Genomic DNA, 15,230 nt, shown 5'->3' on the forward strand with positions numbered 1-15,230 from the left:
TTTGGGGTTGTCATTAGCTGTAGCAAATAATCATCCCAATTATGCTGAACTTGATATATTTTTCACTTTCTGTATGTAGTGAATCTACATCATGTATGCATATCACTTTTTGAATTTTACCATTAAATTCAGTTTTTCACTTTATTATGATTTATTGAGATTTTACCAATAATTTTACCAAAAAATAAAATTGTCTGCAACAAGCAGGCAAGAAAATTTTTATTTTTGCCGTGCATATTAAACGGTACAAAGTTTTCATATTTCACTGCCAGTGCCATTTAAAAGTCGTTAATTATTTATGCTGGAAAGGTGGAGGCGTGAAGATCATGTGCTGAATTAGTGCTTAGTGATTAACACGAGCACAACAAACCTTGATACATTCCGTGACTTTAGATAAATGTTTATTGAACGTGAACATCCCGATAAGGCGTTATCAGAAATCAATCAGAATTGTGATCGCTGTATCATTTACACTGTGGCTTGACGGTGGATAATAAAACAACAAAAGTGAAGATGGCGAAAAGGTCAAATGAGGTTGAGATTCGATGTGTTTATTAACGTGAGTGAATAATATGAACAAGTCACACATGCGCACATTAGCATTAACGGCTGGTAAAATGATGTGCTATTAAAAGCTTTAAGTCATTAAACATTACGCAGAATGTCACAACTCCTGATGTTACTTTTTTTATTAAAAGCACTTAAGCTAATGGGTGTATAACATTGGAGGAGGAGCAAGGGTGCATGATATGCTTTATGAACACATCCCAATAAAGTGCGGCAGTCTTTTAGATCAACATGAGTCCCAGTGACGTCAAGACAATGCAAGCCACCACCGACATTCTGGGGGCAACGCAGGAGTCTGCATCGGGAGAGAAACACATTACTCAGTTTTCATTTGCACACATTACTAACTTGAGCTTAATCATCTTTCGCTAAGCCACGCCCCAAAGAAGGCAAGCTGGCTACTCACAATTGGAAGAAGACCTTCTTAATATTTGTTTTGCTCTTTTGAAAGGAAATTGTGGTTCAATGATAGATGGATGGAAGGATGGATGGAAGGATGGATGGATGGATGGATGGATGGAAGGATGGATGGAAGGATGGACGGATGGATGGATGGATGGATGGATGGATGGAAGGATGGAAGGATGGATGGATGGAAGGATGGATGGATGGATGGATGGAAGGATGGATGGATGGAAGGATGGATGGATGGAAGGATGGAAGGATGGATGGATGGAAGGATGGATGGATGGAAGGATGGATGGATGGAAGGATGGATGGAAGGATGGATGGAAGGATGGATGAATGGAAGGATGGATGGAAGGATGGATGGATGGAAGGATGGAAGGATGGATGGAAGGATGGATGGATGGATGGATGGATGGATGGACGGATGGATGGATGGAGGGACAGATAGATGATAGCTGGTTGGATGTAATGCTGGATCCTAACATCCTAACTCAGAATTAATGGATGGAAGAACCAATGTTTTTCATACAAATATTGATATTATTATTATTATTCTGCCATTACGACTGCATCAGCGTATGCGAGTGACTTTCGTACCCAAAAAAGATTGGATCATATTTCAGTAGGAGTGCAGACACCGGAAGCACCATGTTGGTTCAGACTCTTATTTTTTTTTTTGTGGAACTTAACAACTCTAACTAAGGGGCGGCGGTTCTTAGTGAAAGGTGACTTATGCAGTGAGAAAAAGCGCTCAAGTACCCTGCAACATGTGCACCGTTGAGACTTCCAACCCGGTGATTTCGTTGTGCGCCGTGCAGTCGTACGGCCCCAGGTGGCGCTTTTGCATCTCCTCGATGTAGTACTGGGGGCCGGTCGTGACCGTGCGCTTGAACTTCCAGGTGAACTTGGCCTTTGGCACCGAGTCGGCCGAGCAGAGCAGCGTGACGCTGTCCTCGAGTTCTGCGCCAACCGGATCCTGGTCGATAAACGGCTCGTCAGGCCCGTCTAAACAGAAAGGACGGAGAGGAGGTCAGTCTATTGCTCTGAAATGATTAAGATTGAGAAACAAAAGCTTTCGGTGATATGACGTGATTACGTAATCCAAGATGCGCTCACAGAAGACTTTCAGCTTGCATTTGGCTGTCGCAAAGCTGACGGCGTTGCTGACGTTACACAGAAACACTCCAGTGTCCTGCCTGTGCACGGGACTGATGGACAGCACTCGGCCGTCGTCGTGGAAGTCGAACCGGCCACCGGGGAGCAGCGGTTTGCCTTTTCTCGTCCACACTCTGCTGGTCGCTGTACCGTCGGCGTCGCAGGTCAAGTTGAGCGAGCTTTGACCTTCTATCAAGTTTTCTGTGGGACAGGCCATAGCAGCGACGGACACCACACCTGAGAATGAAAAGGAAGGAAACAACGATAGGGGCCATGTAATGGAAAATGGACTTATAAATTGCTTTTAGACAAACAGTTTCGTCCGATGACTGTTTGAAGATCCAACAAGTACATATTTTTTGTTTTGCTGGCTATTGAATTGTGACATTGTCACATGAAAAACATTTATATTTCTTGATTCACCCTTTCCAAAGTGACTACACTGACTGAAAATCGATCACGTCATAGCCAAAAGGTAAGCAGAACTGCACTGAGTTTTGATGGATGAGCAGATTAGCGTCAAAAGAAGTGCTGCCTCCATGAGTGAAAATACGGCCTACGCTTTCTTTGTTTGCACTTGCTTTTTCTTTTTCTTTTTAGACCCGGAAGTCAACATTCAGCCACCCATTGTTCGTCATGGTGCGAGAATCCCTACTTGCCACTGGCCCAGAAGCATCCGGTGAACAGTAGCTCACTGGCATTGCCCCCTCAAAACAGGCTAATTTCAGCAAGACAAAAATTGGGGGTGGAAAAAAAATAAATGTGGAAAAAAATTGCACAATTGCACCAAAATCTAGTTGCGTCTTTCTTGGCCCATGTGCAATCAACTTGTAATTGGCTCGCGTCATTTTCTGCTTGCTGGAGGTAATTACAGCGAATGGAATGAACTGATTGTTAAGAATTCCCTTATATGGAATCAATTGTCGAATAATCTTGTTTCCAAGAAAAAATAACGTGTCCAGGCAATGTTACCCTCCTTAATACAACGCTGCAATCGAAAAGAGGATTTCAAAAAGATTGAATGAAATCAATTAAGTTAAGAGGAACCAGTTGAGGTGGCTGGGGCATCTGGTTGGGATGCCTCCTGGGCGCCTCCCTGGGGAGGTGTTCCGGGCATGTCCTACCGGCAGGAGGCCCCGGGGACGACCCAGGACACGCTGGAGGGACCACGTCTCACGGCTGGCTTGGGAACGCCTTGGGATCCCATCGGAGGAGCTGGCTGAAGTGGCTAGGGAGAGGGAAGTCTGGGCTTCCCTGCTAAAGCTGCTGCCCCCGCGACCCGACCCCGGATAAGCGGAATTGAAGACGGAACGGAACGGTCACCAGTTGAGGTGGCTGGGGCATCTGGTTGGGATGCCTCCTGGGCGCCTCCCTGGGGAGGTGTTCCGGGCATGTCCTACCGGCAGGAGGCCCCGGGGACGACCCAGGACACGCTGGAGGGACTACGTCTCACGGCTGGCTTGGGAACGCCTTGGGATCCCGTCGCAGGAGCTGGCTGAAGTGGCTGGGGAGAGGGAAGTCTGGGCTTCCCTGCTAAAGCTGCTGCCCCCGCGACCCGACCCCGGATAAGCGGAATTGAAGACGGAACGGAACGGAACGGAATGAAATGCTCCCATTTGATTTAAAACATTATTCTAAAACGCAACTGAATTGATATTTCCAATGGGACGTCGAGTCAAATGTATCACATTTATCATGTCAGCTCATCCTACTCACTTTGCACATCCAATTTAAGAAATCCTTGAATCGGCGGGTCGGCGCGCGGGATGATGATTAACTCATATTCTCCGCTGTCGTCCTCCGTCAGGTTTCTGAGCACCAGCGAACCCGTGCGTTTATCCAGGCTGATCCTGCCCTTGTAGTCTTCTCCCACCTTATCCACGTTGGTCGAAGTAACCACATTGATGGTCGTGTTGACGCTCCAAGCCAGCGCCACAAAGGGTTCGGACGTTGGCGTCAGGGACGTGGCAAAGGTCGCGCTCTGTCCAGGTGTCCCGCGGAGCGAGTCGACCGGGATGATCCCAGCTCCGTGGCAAACGCCTGCAAAAAAAATAGCAGCGCGGTTACCATACCCGACACATCACAGCATGTTTGACCCTCTGAAACCGGCGTTGTTTATACCTGAAAACAGCAGCACAAAGACGGCAGCCCGGCAAAAAATATTATACACCATCGCGTGTTATTCTTTCTGCTCCTCTTCTATTATTGTATAACTCGTGTCTGCTCTGTTTGAGCAGCAATGGAACAAGTGCCTTGGAGATTATCTGCGATAAAGAAGACGTGATATCAACAAGTTCAATACTCAGCAGGTTTAATTATTACCTCCATTAACGCCATCAAAGTTACATAAGCAACAGTATGATCAATAAAGTAGCCCGGCATCTGACTACAATATACATTATTGTCATTGTTATTAAATGTTGTAGATTTCACCTTCCTTGGTTTTCTTTGGTCCCCTCGGGTCTCCTGGTGTTCGGTTTAGGTGAACGGTATGAGATTTTTTCTAATAGGTTTTCTGGTGAGCTAACAAATACACGCACGCAAAAAAAAAAAAATAATAATAATAATAATAATAAAAGAGCAATGATGATGACATTTCCGAATGAACAATACTGAGCTCTTAAGAAAAAAATAAAAAATAAAAAATAAAAAATAAAAAATAAAAAATAAAAAATAAAAAATAAAAAATAAAAAATAAAAAATAAAAAATAAAAAATAAATGTTGAAGAACCATTGGAATGATCCCTACTTTCCTAAAAAATAATAATAATAAGCAATTCAGAATTGGGGGTCCTTCGCTATTACAATATTAGGGCAAAATACAATATAACTGAACCTCAATGTAGAATACTCTAAAATCGTACCATTTAAATTTCCATCTTAATATGTCTCCTTCAAAATCATATTCTTCTAATTCATAATATGAAGCAAGACAAACTACCAAGATTACTTACATCTTTCTGGATTAATCGTGCCGGGTGTGCTGTTCCTCTTCCAGTCCTGTAGGTGGTGGTAGGTTGAAAGTTGACTAAAATATTTTGGATACAATTTTTTGTGTAATACTCTTATCACCAAAATCCACTTTTTAATCATCGAGTTCCAAAACCAGGCTTCGTATCAATATTCAATCAAACATAGCGTTTATTTGGTGCGTAGCTTAGATAGATCGAGAATATGATCCAAAAGTATTGTTTCATCCTGTTGGATTTCAGATGGCCGTGAGTTGGTATTACAAAGTGTGCGTCGCTGCCACCAGCCCACACACAGCAAGCTTTTTTCAATGCAACTCTATTTTCTGCTCAGACCTAATGTGACAGTGAAGAATGAAAATAAAATAATAAAAAACTGCTATTACAGTATATTTCCTCAGTCACTTGAACCCCTTGAAAGGTTGTACCATTTTAATTACCAATAAATCTTGTATTATACCTTATGATAATTCAAGTAGAAATTCCTTAGGATTCAACGAACTTCAACTTGGCATCCTTCTGTCTCGTAAAACAATGGAGTTTGGAGACTGTGATTTTGTTTTTGCATTTCCTGCTATGGCTATATAGTCCAATGCGTTAAGTGGCAAATTCTATCGCATTTGGTGTAGATGTCGATATAATGTATACTATGCTGAGCCTCTAGATTGTTAACTGATTTTCACTATGTAGGGTTACGATGTTGGATGTTAGGATGAAACGGTGAGTAAAAGTTTTTGATATGGTGACGGTTGTAAATTATTTCTATTTCTATTATTTTCATGGGGAAAATTGTTTAGAAATTCTAATAATGTGACTTAGTGTGGATTGCAATCACATAAAACTTCAAACTAATTCTGCTTTTTGGCTTTACAACAGGCCTGCAGCAATACACAAAACATATACAGTACATGTAATCATACCCTCGTATCGACTTGCAGAGCAAACACTAGAGGGCGACGCTATGCCACGATTGCGGCTGCAGGTGTGACCCCCGCAGCTTCCGCGTTACTCTCTTGGTCCCGATGCTGATGGACTGTGGCCCAATGTGCAGGTTAGGTAGGCTTCTGCCTCTACTTGGACACGTACAATTCCAGCTGCCGAATGAGCACATTTATTGGTGGCACTTGAAGCCCGGTCGATGCGACGTTCTCTGCTGTGCAAACTGCAGCAAGATTAAATGGACACGCTAGTGCTGTTTTGTTTCGTCTCCGTGGCTTTTACAGGTAAGGCTTGCCCAATATTCGAGTACTGATCTGGTTGACCTAAAAATGGCGAGTGTAAACTAATAATGGTGATATGTGTGAACAGCATGTTTTTTGAATGTAATGACAATATAAGTACTGTCGTCTCAAAAACACTCAGTTGTATTTGGGAAATGTTTCTTTTGTAGATTGAGCAAGCCTGTCAAAGTGCAACAAAAACTAATCCTGGCCATAAACTTAATGACAGGGCCTGGACAAATATTGATTTATTTAACAATGATTTGAAGTTTCAACAGATATTTTGTATCACTGGCTCTTGTCCGACAGGTTTGACTGCGGGATCCGGCGTGTTGCCTGACGGGCCTCTGATCGCAACCGTGGGAGGCTCGGTGAGGTTCGCCACGACAGTGGATCTCACGGCGACGCCGTTCCTGACATTGTCCTGGATATTTGTCACCGGCAGCGACGTCGAAATACCCGTCATAACGGCCACGCCTTCTCTAAACAACACTCCGCCGGCGTACGACGGCAGGATTACTTTCTTCGTACGGTCTGGGTCTCTGGAGCTCAGCAAGCTGGCGCTCAACGATAGCGGAGAATACAGACTTTCCATCGTAACATTTCACGGCGAAACATTCACTGGCTCTACCGCACTGCAGACGCTTGGTGAGCAGATGTTTCTCCTGTCGAATGTGAGATGATGAGCAGAATACGTTGACGGTACTGTAATTTGATTATTGGGTTATTCATGAGAGAATTCCTTGTCCGGGCTGAAATAATCCATCCACTCTTTATAGAGCTTGTCCTCATTAGACCAGAGGCCTTGAGTGAGTAATCTGGATAATTCTGACAATTTCCTGGGGGGGGGCCAGGCTGCTATCTACGGTGCTCAGGGCTGCTACTGAAGCCCGTAGAAGCATTTTTGAAATCAGCAAATACTGTATAGGGTTAAAGGTAGGCACGTCAATGAATTTTTGGCGGTCCACCTTCGTCAAACAGCCAGGACACCCCTTCCGTCATCGTCAAACCGTCATTGTTTCAAGGCCAAACCAAACTGTAATCGGCAATACTTCATCGTTTCTTTAAATACGCTTCTGCTTCGCTAAATTACAGCCGCTATTTTAGGACCGTCAATAAATTTCATCGGCCCGTCACGACATCATTGTTATCATCTTAGGTCTGGAGGAGCGTCAAACGTGAACCAAACTGAAGTCTTCAAAGAAATGGGAGTCCGTCACTCGATACCGACCCAGTTATTGACAATTATGTTAACGGACAAAAAACACATCCCTCAATGCTTAAACTGTCAATTTTTCCCCTCGTTCGTTATTCACCAACAAAACAGGCGTCTGTCATTGTCGGACGGACAGGTGTCATTTTTAAGAAGCGACAAAGCATGCTGGCAAAGCCTGTTGTGATTGAAAAGTTAGTGTCGGTCCACTAAGTAGGATTCAAATTAAAAGCACTTCCGGGTATCATTATATAAAGGTATGGCTTTGGTGCCCTGTTGGTGCCAGGAAATATGTTGAAGTGTGGGGAGGACCTTCATTTAGGGTAGTGCTTTGCGCCATTTCTATGGGTAATTATAAAAGTTTTCAATCATACTGTCCTGAATTTGCACCAAAATGGGTTCTTCCTTGGCCTGAGTTTTGGTAAACGTTGCATGCTAATGTTATCGTAAAACATACCGTCGCCCATAACTACCACCAGCATGATTTTTTCACCCACAGTTCCAGTCTCCAATGTAAATGTAATGGCCAACAGCACGGACCTGGTGGAGTTCAACAGCACTGTCCGTCTGTCCTGCACTTCATCGGGATCGTCCCTCTCCTTCCATTGGATGAACGGCAGCGGCGAGATCTCAGCCAGCGACAGAGTTCAGCTCAGCGACGAAGGCGCTACGCTCACCGTCGCCCCCGTCACCCGCTACGACCAGAGCTCGTTCACATGTCGCGTGTCCAATCTTGTCAGTGAAGACGCCAGCGAGCCGGTGTCCCTTTCCGTCAACTGTGAGGGCCACTCTGGAAACATCCCGCCCACCAAAACATTTGATCCACCTGTACAACCAAAAAGAGATCCGATAGAAAATACATCAGTAATGTAAATATTAATAGAAGTAACATTTTAACAATCTTAAAAATAACCTAGACCTTACACTTCTCACAATTAAGGTTCATTTTAAAGTCGCGATCACAAAAGACACACACCAAAAACTCAAAACATTGAACATTTATCCTCTCACGTGAAAAAAACAAACATCAAAGAAGAATGGGATTGAATGTCTGGATTGTTAAAAGACATAAAAATAACGTCCCTGGGAATGAGTGAGTTAAGTTATCACACAAGCTAACAGTTAGCCTAGCTTCTTCTATTTCAAGGACACCATACAATATACGTCCGGATTTTTTTTCCTTCGCCGTGTCGGGTTTCAGTCATTTTAAAAATGTGTTAAATCCTAGAAATCGGTACGCTTGTACCTCGCGCTTTACTAGATTGTGCAGGTGTGCCAAATGTTGTGGTCAGTGAATATATAACATTACGTAGTTCCAAAGATATCTTGTGGCTGTTTCCAAATATGTCATCTACGCACCACACTTTTCAGACGGCCCGGACGATACACATCTTGATGTTTCGCCGCTGCAAGAATACATCGCAGAAGGGTCAAATGTCGTCCTTTCCTGCTCGGCCGACTCCAGACCGGCGGCCATGTTTAACTGGTTTGTGGACGGGAAGGACCTAAGCATTTCGGAATCACAACTCTCGCTTATAAACATTCAGCAGAGTGAAAGTGGAAACTACAACTGCCAGTCCTTTAACGAAAAGACTCGGAGATATAAAGAATCGCAGCAATTGCCGATTAAAGTGCTAAGTAAGGACAATTACTCTCTATTTTATGCCAGTTCATCTTCAATTTGCATTCTTATTAATCGTTCAGAAAACACAAATCAGAAATGACTGTTTCTAGTTTTAGTTTAAGAAATACAATTTCCATCTCAATTCTGTGTTCAACAGAGAAAATCTCCGGCACCTCAGTCACGCCATCAATGGGTCATCCAATTGAGGGGATGCCGTTGGATATTACCTGCGCCGCCACCGGGTCGGTCTTCTTTAGACAGTGGACGAAGGGCGGCTCGGCGCTCGTCCCGGACGAGCGTGTGACGCTCCACGACAAAAACAGAACTCTGTCCTTCCGCGCCGCCGCGAGATCGGACAGCGGTCCGTATTCCTGTCGGGTTATCAACCCCATCAACCAGGAAGAAGGAACCGTCAACGTGCTTGTTAATTGTAAGTGATTGAAATTCTGCTCATGTCGGAACAGAGAAGCACTTCAGTGCAACTCGCACAGTAACACAATTGAGATCTGTGTTTGACTGTTGATTATGTACAGAATTGCTGTCAGTGTTTGCGTAACATGTAAAAGCTCTCCAAACCCCGACCTATCTATCCAATTCATTTCAAAGAAAACAACAAATCATCAGTGACGTCAAACCAGTTTACACCAACTTATATCTGGTGCGCCTCTCAAAAAAGTCAATAGTTGATACATGAGGTGAAATGATTTTTAAAATGCAATCATTCTGTTTGGTTTGTGAAATCAAAATGGATTTTTTTCGATTCAAATCGGTACCAAACGCTCTCCAGGACAGATTGTATGACTTTACAAACTTCTACAACTTTGACCATTGCTCTGTCTTGCAGATGGGCCGGACCCTGCCCAAATCGCGGGACCGGGCCAAATAATCGTGAGGCGGACTTTGACGTTAACCTGCTCCGCCGCGTCCGTCCCATCCGCCACGTACACGTGGACGCTACTGAACCACACAGAAGCGCTGCATAATTCTTCAACGTTCGTCAAAGACGACGTCAACTTTTCAGACAGCGGGAGCTACGTCTGTAGCGCGATGAACCGTATTACTGGGGAAAGCGTGTCCGCAGTACATAAGTTGGCTGTGACAGGCAAGTAGAAGCACTGATTCTTAAAACAGGCATTTGGGAACGTGCATCATCACACCATACGGGAAGAGAGATTTCTGGTTGTATACATTGACAGATGAACCAGTTGATCCGTGTCCAGCTGGTTGCATTGCTGCCATCGTGGTGGCATGTTTAATCGTCTGTGCAGCAGCTGCCGGTGGCGGATATGCCTTTTATCGGAAACGGTAAGTATACTAGAATTCCCGACAATGTCTGAGCCGAAAATGTCAGACGGAATAAACATTCTTTGACAAAAGAGCATAACTGAATGCAACATCATGCCAACGTTACAATCTCGCAACACAGGAACAAGCCAAAGAATCGCTCCGACAGAAACAACTCCGACAAGACGGGTAAGTGTCACATGACAACGATTGGACTGAAACTTTTTGTACTTAATCCCACTCGACTGAACATGATGTTGTTTGATTGAGTCATGTTTCCTGGATTGGATTTTTTTTTTTGCAGGAGAAAAAGGCCACGACAACACAGCAGAAATAAAAGATCAGGTACAAAAATTCAGTTAGTCCGAACCGACAGACAAACATTTAGAGATCCTCCAAGAATCAGGAAGTGCGTCTGCCAACTGAGGAACCCGATCACTGTAAAACCCCATGACTGTAAAATTGTAAAAACACAAATGGTTTGAGGAAACCGATTGTGCTCATTGAAGTCATTTCAATTACGTTTTTTTGTGTGGTTTGACAACAGAAGTTTGTTTTACGTTATCATTACTCAACTGTACTTTCTCTTGTGTGGCTCTTTCAAACTTTGAGGTGCACTCAAAGTGCTTTAACATTGCCCTGGTTGCGGGTTCCACGCTCAACTCTTGCGACCATGTCAACGTGTCCTTAAGCAAGAAACTGCACTGCCAGTTCCTCCTGGTTCATCAGTACAACTAAAAAAAAAGAGTTACTGGGGGGAGAAAAAAATTGACTCATTAAAACGGAGTTATTGCTACAAGACTTTATGCTACTTAAGACTTCTGAATGATCAACTCTTCAGCTGTCCTGTCGATTAAAGGCAAAAAAGCCCAAAAATATACTTAAGAACAGCGCTGTACATACTTCACCTCTAAATTCATTAGTCAATTTTTTTACTGCCAATATCAATCAGGAAAAACCCTTCCTTCATATGTAGAAGCAGAGCTGTGACATTCGTGTTTAAAGGGAATGATTGTAAGGACATCGATAATGTTGCCACCATCAAAACTTTTGATTTTGACCGTGTAAGCCGTTTGTCGCCATTCGCCATAAAGCGTAGCTCTCAAATCCCTGCTCCAATTGATCTACAATTTGAGATTTAGTGTTGTGCCATGACTATCAACAAATACACCAAGTTTCATTCCAATCCAAACCTGTTTGGTTAAACCCATTGTTGTCTTGGCCCGGAACGACGACCCGTTGCGAGTCTGATGTGGCGATTTTGCGGAATGAGGGTGCCACTGAATTCATCAATTTACTTTGATGACTGAGTCTGGGATCACGTTTGTATTTCTTTGGACTTTGAACCAGGAAGGAGATACTTGGCTAACAGTTTTATTGTGAGAGGAAGAATGCCTTATCTATCTGTTTTTGTCTAGTTAGAGAAGCGGTACTCATAGTTAAGTTATCCTTTGCATCTTTCAACCAGGAGTTGAACTATGCAGACCTGAGTGATCTCCACCCAAAGGACGGCGCGAGAGTCCGGCCGGAGCTCGAGGACAGCCAGACAGAATATGCCGAGGTCCGAGTGAACAACGGACCTCCTTCCTACGACGCGCACATACGGCGCATGAAGAGGCGAGTCCCGTTAGCAGCCAACGAAGGCAAATTCCGCCCTCAGGTTCACAGCAACGAGTCGTTTCGTCGAAGTGCAGACCAGTCCACAGTTTGACGTCACATGTGGTCACACTTCCTTAATGGCGCGCTAATGAAGGCTTGTTGTTTGCGTAGTCAATTTGCGCGCGCGTTAATCATTCATTTGATGACTGAGGGTTGCAAATGCACAACGTTTGCATGACTAGATTGCGGCTGTACACAGATCTGATCGGCTGGACTGGATTGCAAATTCTTTGCATTTTTTGCAAAATCACTGATCAGTTGTCATAACCAATCGATCAATGACATCATTGATCAGATCCACAAAATAAAACATTACACAAATAAATCCAATCTCATTTACTCAATAATCCGAAATTTGATTTTTTTTTTTGTTATTCATTTCTCATTAAATCATCAGTTAACTGGTTTATTAGAAATCATGGAATAGTGCAATTTATTAAAGACATCTAACATGTATTTATTTTTTGAACAATTGGTTAATTGTAATTAAATTTACTATAAATAATAATGTGCAAAAAATAAATTGTTTTACATATACTGCATATTTAACATAAATGTATTTATGTCATTAAATAACAGTTATTTAATTAAAAATAATGCAATAAGAATGTTTTTTCATTTTATGAAAAAAAATTATATTGCTTGAAAAGCAGCATGCATTGTTATGTTATTATCAAAATTAACCGTTTAACAAATTTCCCACATGCACACATTTGAACTATTTTTTCCTTTCAGTGCACTCCAGTTGACCTCAATTCTGCTATCATCGAAGTATTAACTGTGTTTGTTTTTCTATTTTGCAACACTCAGTCCGCCCCCTTCAACTACTGGGCCAATGCCGAATACGACATTCGTTACCATGATGACCCACGGTCAGAATTAGGTGGTTGTGATGATGCAAGGGACTACTTCTAGCCTATGGTGTGAAGAAAAGGAAAAAAAAAAGCCTCCATAAAGATGGAAGGATTTATTTATTTTTCACTTGTGGAGGCAGCACTTCATCACCATGCCGCTGAATTATACTTAGTATAGCGGCTGCAAGTCAAAATACAGATACCTTGCCTCCACTTTTGGCCAAACATTCAAGTATGTGGTAGTTCTCAGATGCCAACGTTGATGAGGCTGTAAGCTAACGCTAATCTGTGCTAACGCTGCAGTTCTGCTTATCTTTGTAGTGTAGATTGTGCCTCCATGTGATGACCAAATTCTGGTTGGCACATAAAAATAGCTGATCCTCACTGAGCCTTGCTGCTTATTACGCCAGAGACACTCTGTGTGAAAGCCATTTTACGTCACAGATAGTCAAAATGGCTCACTCGCCAAGAAATGTCAAATTTCCAAAATATGCTTTTTAAGTACTGTAAATGTAAAGTGGAGCTGTTCAGTTCACTTCTTGGTGAACAATATAATATATCCCTAGCATCCTAATGTGAATGAATGTATTCATCCGACCAAAGTGAATGTAGCTCGTTTAAATATTGTTTTAAAGATTTTTCAAAAAGTGTAAAGTGGACTAAAAGTCATGTGAATGCGATGTCTCTCAAAGGGGCAAATTAAACACTTCTTCTTGTGGGTTGTGTCCATACTTCTTCTTTTTTTTTTTTTTAATCTTCACATTGTTTAAAGGTTGTAAATATTATCGAGCCAGGAACTCGCCTATTTATGACCTTCAGATATTGCGCGTGCTATCCAAGCTGAGCAGATACCTGTTAAAGATCATCCAATGAGAAGCCGACAAATACAAAATTTAAATATTACATGGGAATGGAAATGTATGGACAAAAGCTGACTTTTATCCATCGACAGTAGTCATTCACAGGGCACATGCATGGAGAAAGACAACCATTTACATTCACACCGTCACGTGGCCCTCACACACGTGAGGCGAACAAACCGCGACACCATCAATGACCACTGTTTATTATGCAAATGTTGCTATTCTTGTCATTTGTGGTGTGTGTTTATACATTAGATTTATGGTGGTTGTGAGCACACGACACGGTTTCACATTGGTGGATAAAACATTATCAAGTTTTAGGGCTCTTACTAAAAATTGCATTCATCCATTTACACTTTGCTAACTCACCTACTGTATTCTTTCTGTAGAAAACAATTTAAACAATTTGTGTCAATCCACCAAAGTGGTGCGTGACATTTGCATCCCCAGAAATTTAGTTTTGATAAATTGACAAAATTAGCTGGGAAATTCATTGTTTTTATTTTTTTATTAGGCAATGTGACCTGATTTGATTGCGATAAATAAATAAAAATAGCCTTTTTTTGTTCCTAAAATTTGATTTTTCTATCAAATCCCTATCAAAAAGAAGGGGTATGAATTTTTTTGTCGTAGGCCACAATAAAGTGACGGTGTTCCTCAGAGGGCCGTTATGATTTAAAAACCATAAGTTTAATTGACATTATACCACAACAAATTGATGGGTAACTCTTTTTAAAAGACAATAATTGTTCAAATTACTCTAAAAATGGGTTTGGTAACAAAACTATTATTGTCTGAAGATTTGTATTTTTATTTATGACATATAATTTGGGTGGATTTTAGCAAGAATCGTGGAAGTTGATGGACAGGATTTGTTTTCATATGCCACATAAATATGATGTGATGGGCCAGATTTGGCCCGCGGGCCATTTTAAAAAAATTCTACCATTGCAAGCAGACAGGTACTGTACCTACCTGTTGGAAGTTTCCACATTCCAAAGTCATGACTCTGCCGAAAATATTCTACATCACTGGGTGGGTTTTTTGTTAGTTTGTTTTTATACAAGCAAGTTATCTGACCCCTCGTCGTCCTAACTTGTTGGAAGTCCAGATATGGCGGCCGTTGAGCGTGTTTGAGGAAAATGAAGTCGTTCTCTTTTCACTTCACCAATTCTCCCACTCGGCACTTGCAAAACATGCGCTGAATCGTAATAATATCAACAATACTGATTAAAATGTGTGCACTACACTAACTAAACTACATGTTTACCGTCGAATTGTGGCGGGTTCCGACATTTGCTTGACGGCTACGTCACGTGACTGTGTCCAGGGGCGCCATTGGTTCATCACCGTCACTTCTTCTGATGCGTTCGCAAACACTTGGGAAAAGTACGGAGGATTTGTTTGTTTACCA

At 42.4% G+C, this 15,230-nt stretch overlaps 2 protein-coding genes across 6 annotated transcripts; one reads left to right on the forward strand and one right to left on the reverse strand.

Annotated features, from left to right (window-relative positions):
- Nucleotides 1-472: 472 nt before the first annotated feature.
- On the reverse strand, nt 473-15,125 carry LOC147172953 (cell adhesion molecule CEACAM1-like). Of its 5 annotated transcripts, XM_086078132.1 has the most exons (9): nt 14,897-15,125; nt 14,792-14,825; nt 8,073-8,358; nt 5,085-5,130; nt 4,252-4,394; nt 3,847-4,170; nt 2,092-2,367; nt 1,735-1,980; nt 473-862 (listed from the first exon to the last, which is right to left on the reverse strand). In XM_086078132.1, exons 5-9 carry the CDS (start codon nt 4,301-4,303, stop codon nt 789-791), a joined length of 972 nt encoding a protein of 323 aa, XP_085934258.1. In that variant the 5' UTR covers nt 4,304-4,394; nt 5,085-5,130; nt 8,073-8,358; nt 14,792-14,825; nt 14,897-15,125; the 3' UTR covers nt 473-788. The 5 variants fall into 5 exon arrangements, with proteins under 5 accessions (XP_085934258.1, XP_085934256.1, XP_085934260.1 ...); XM_086078130.1 differs by having other exon boundaries at nt 14,792-15,125; XM_086078134.1 differs by having other exon boundaries at nt 2,072-2,367; nt 14,792-15,125.
- Nucleotides 6,238-12,151, forward strand: LOC147172954 (cell adhesion molecule CEACAM5-like). The gene is made up of 10 exons (XM_086078129.1): nt 6,238-6,322; nt 6,629-6,967; nt 8,032-8,310; nt 8,904-9,170; nt 9,314-9,586; nt 10,001-10,258; nt 10,353-10,461; nt 10,583-10,629; nt 10,727-10,785; nt 11,909-12,151. Exons 1-10 carry the CDS (start codon nt 6,277-6,279, stop codon nt 12,149-12,151), a joined length of 1,920 nt encoding a protein of 639 aa, XP_085934255.1. The 5' UTR covers nt 6,238-6,276.
- Nucleotides 15,126-15,230: the final 105 nt, after the last annotated feature.

Source organism: Leptonotus elevatus, chromosome 6 (assembly GCF_054856555.1).
Source record: "Leptonotus elevatus isolate MCC_2025b chromosome 6, RoL_Lele_1.0, whole genome shotgun sequence".
Classification (NCBI taxonomy): domain Eukaryota; kingdom Metazoa; phylum Chordata; class Actinopteri; order Syngnathiformes; family Syngnathidae; genus Leptonotus; species Leptonotus elevatus.

Coding starts and splice junctions, on each gene's coding strand:
- LOC147172954 (XM_086078129.1), top strand. CDS start 6,277: ATGGACACGCTAGTGCTGTTTTGTTTCGTCTCCGTGGCTTTTACAG. Junction 6,968..8,031: donor TACCGCACTGCAGACGCTTG/GTGAGCAGATGT, acceptor TTTCACCCACAG/TTCCAGTCTCCAATGTAAAT. Junction 10,462..10,582: donor TATGCCTTTTATCGGAAACG/GTAAGTATACTA, acceptor CTCGCAACACAG/GAACAAGCCAAAGAATCGCT.
- LOC147172953 (XM_086078132.1), bottom strand. CDS start 4,303: ATGGTGTATAATATTTTTTGCCGGGCTGCCGTCTTTGTGCTGCTGTTT. Junction 2,368..3,846: donor TCTTAAATTGGATGTGCAAA/GTGAGTAGGATG, acceptor TTTCATTCTCAG/GTGTGGTGTCCGTCGCTGCT. Junction 863..1,734: donor AACGGTGCACATGTTGCAGG/GTACTTGAGCGC, acceptor CTCCCGATGCAG/ACTCCTGCGTTGCCCCCAGA.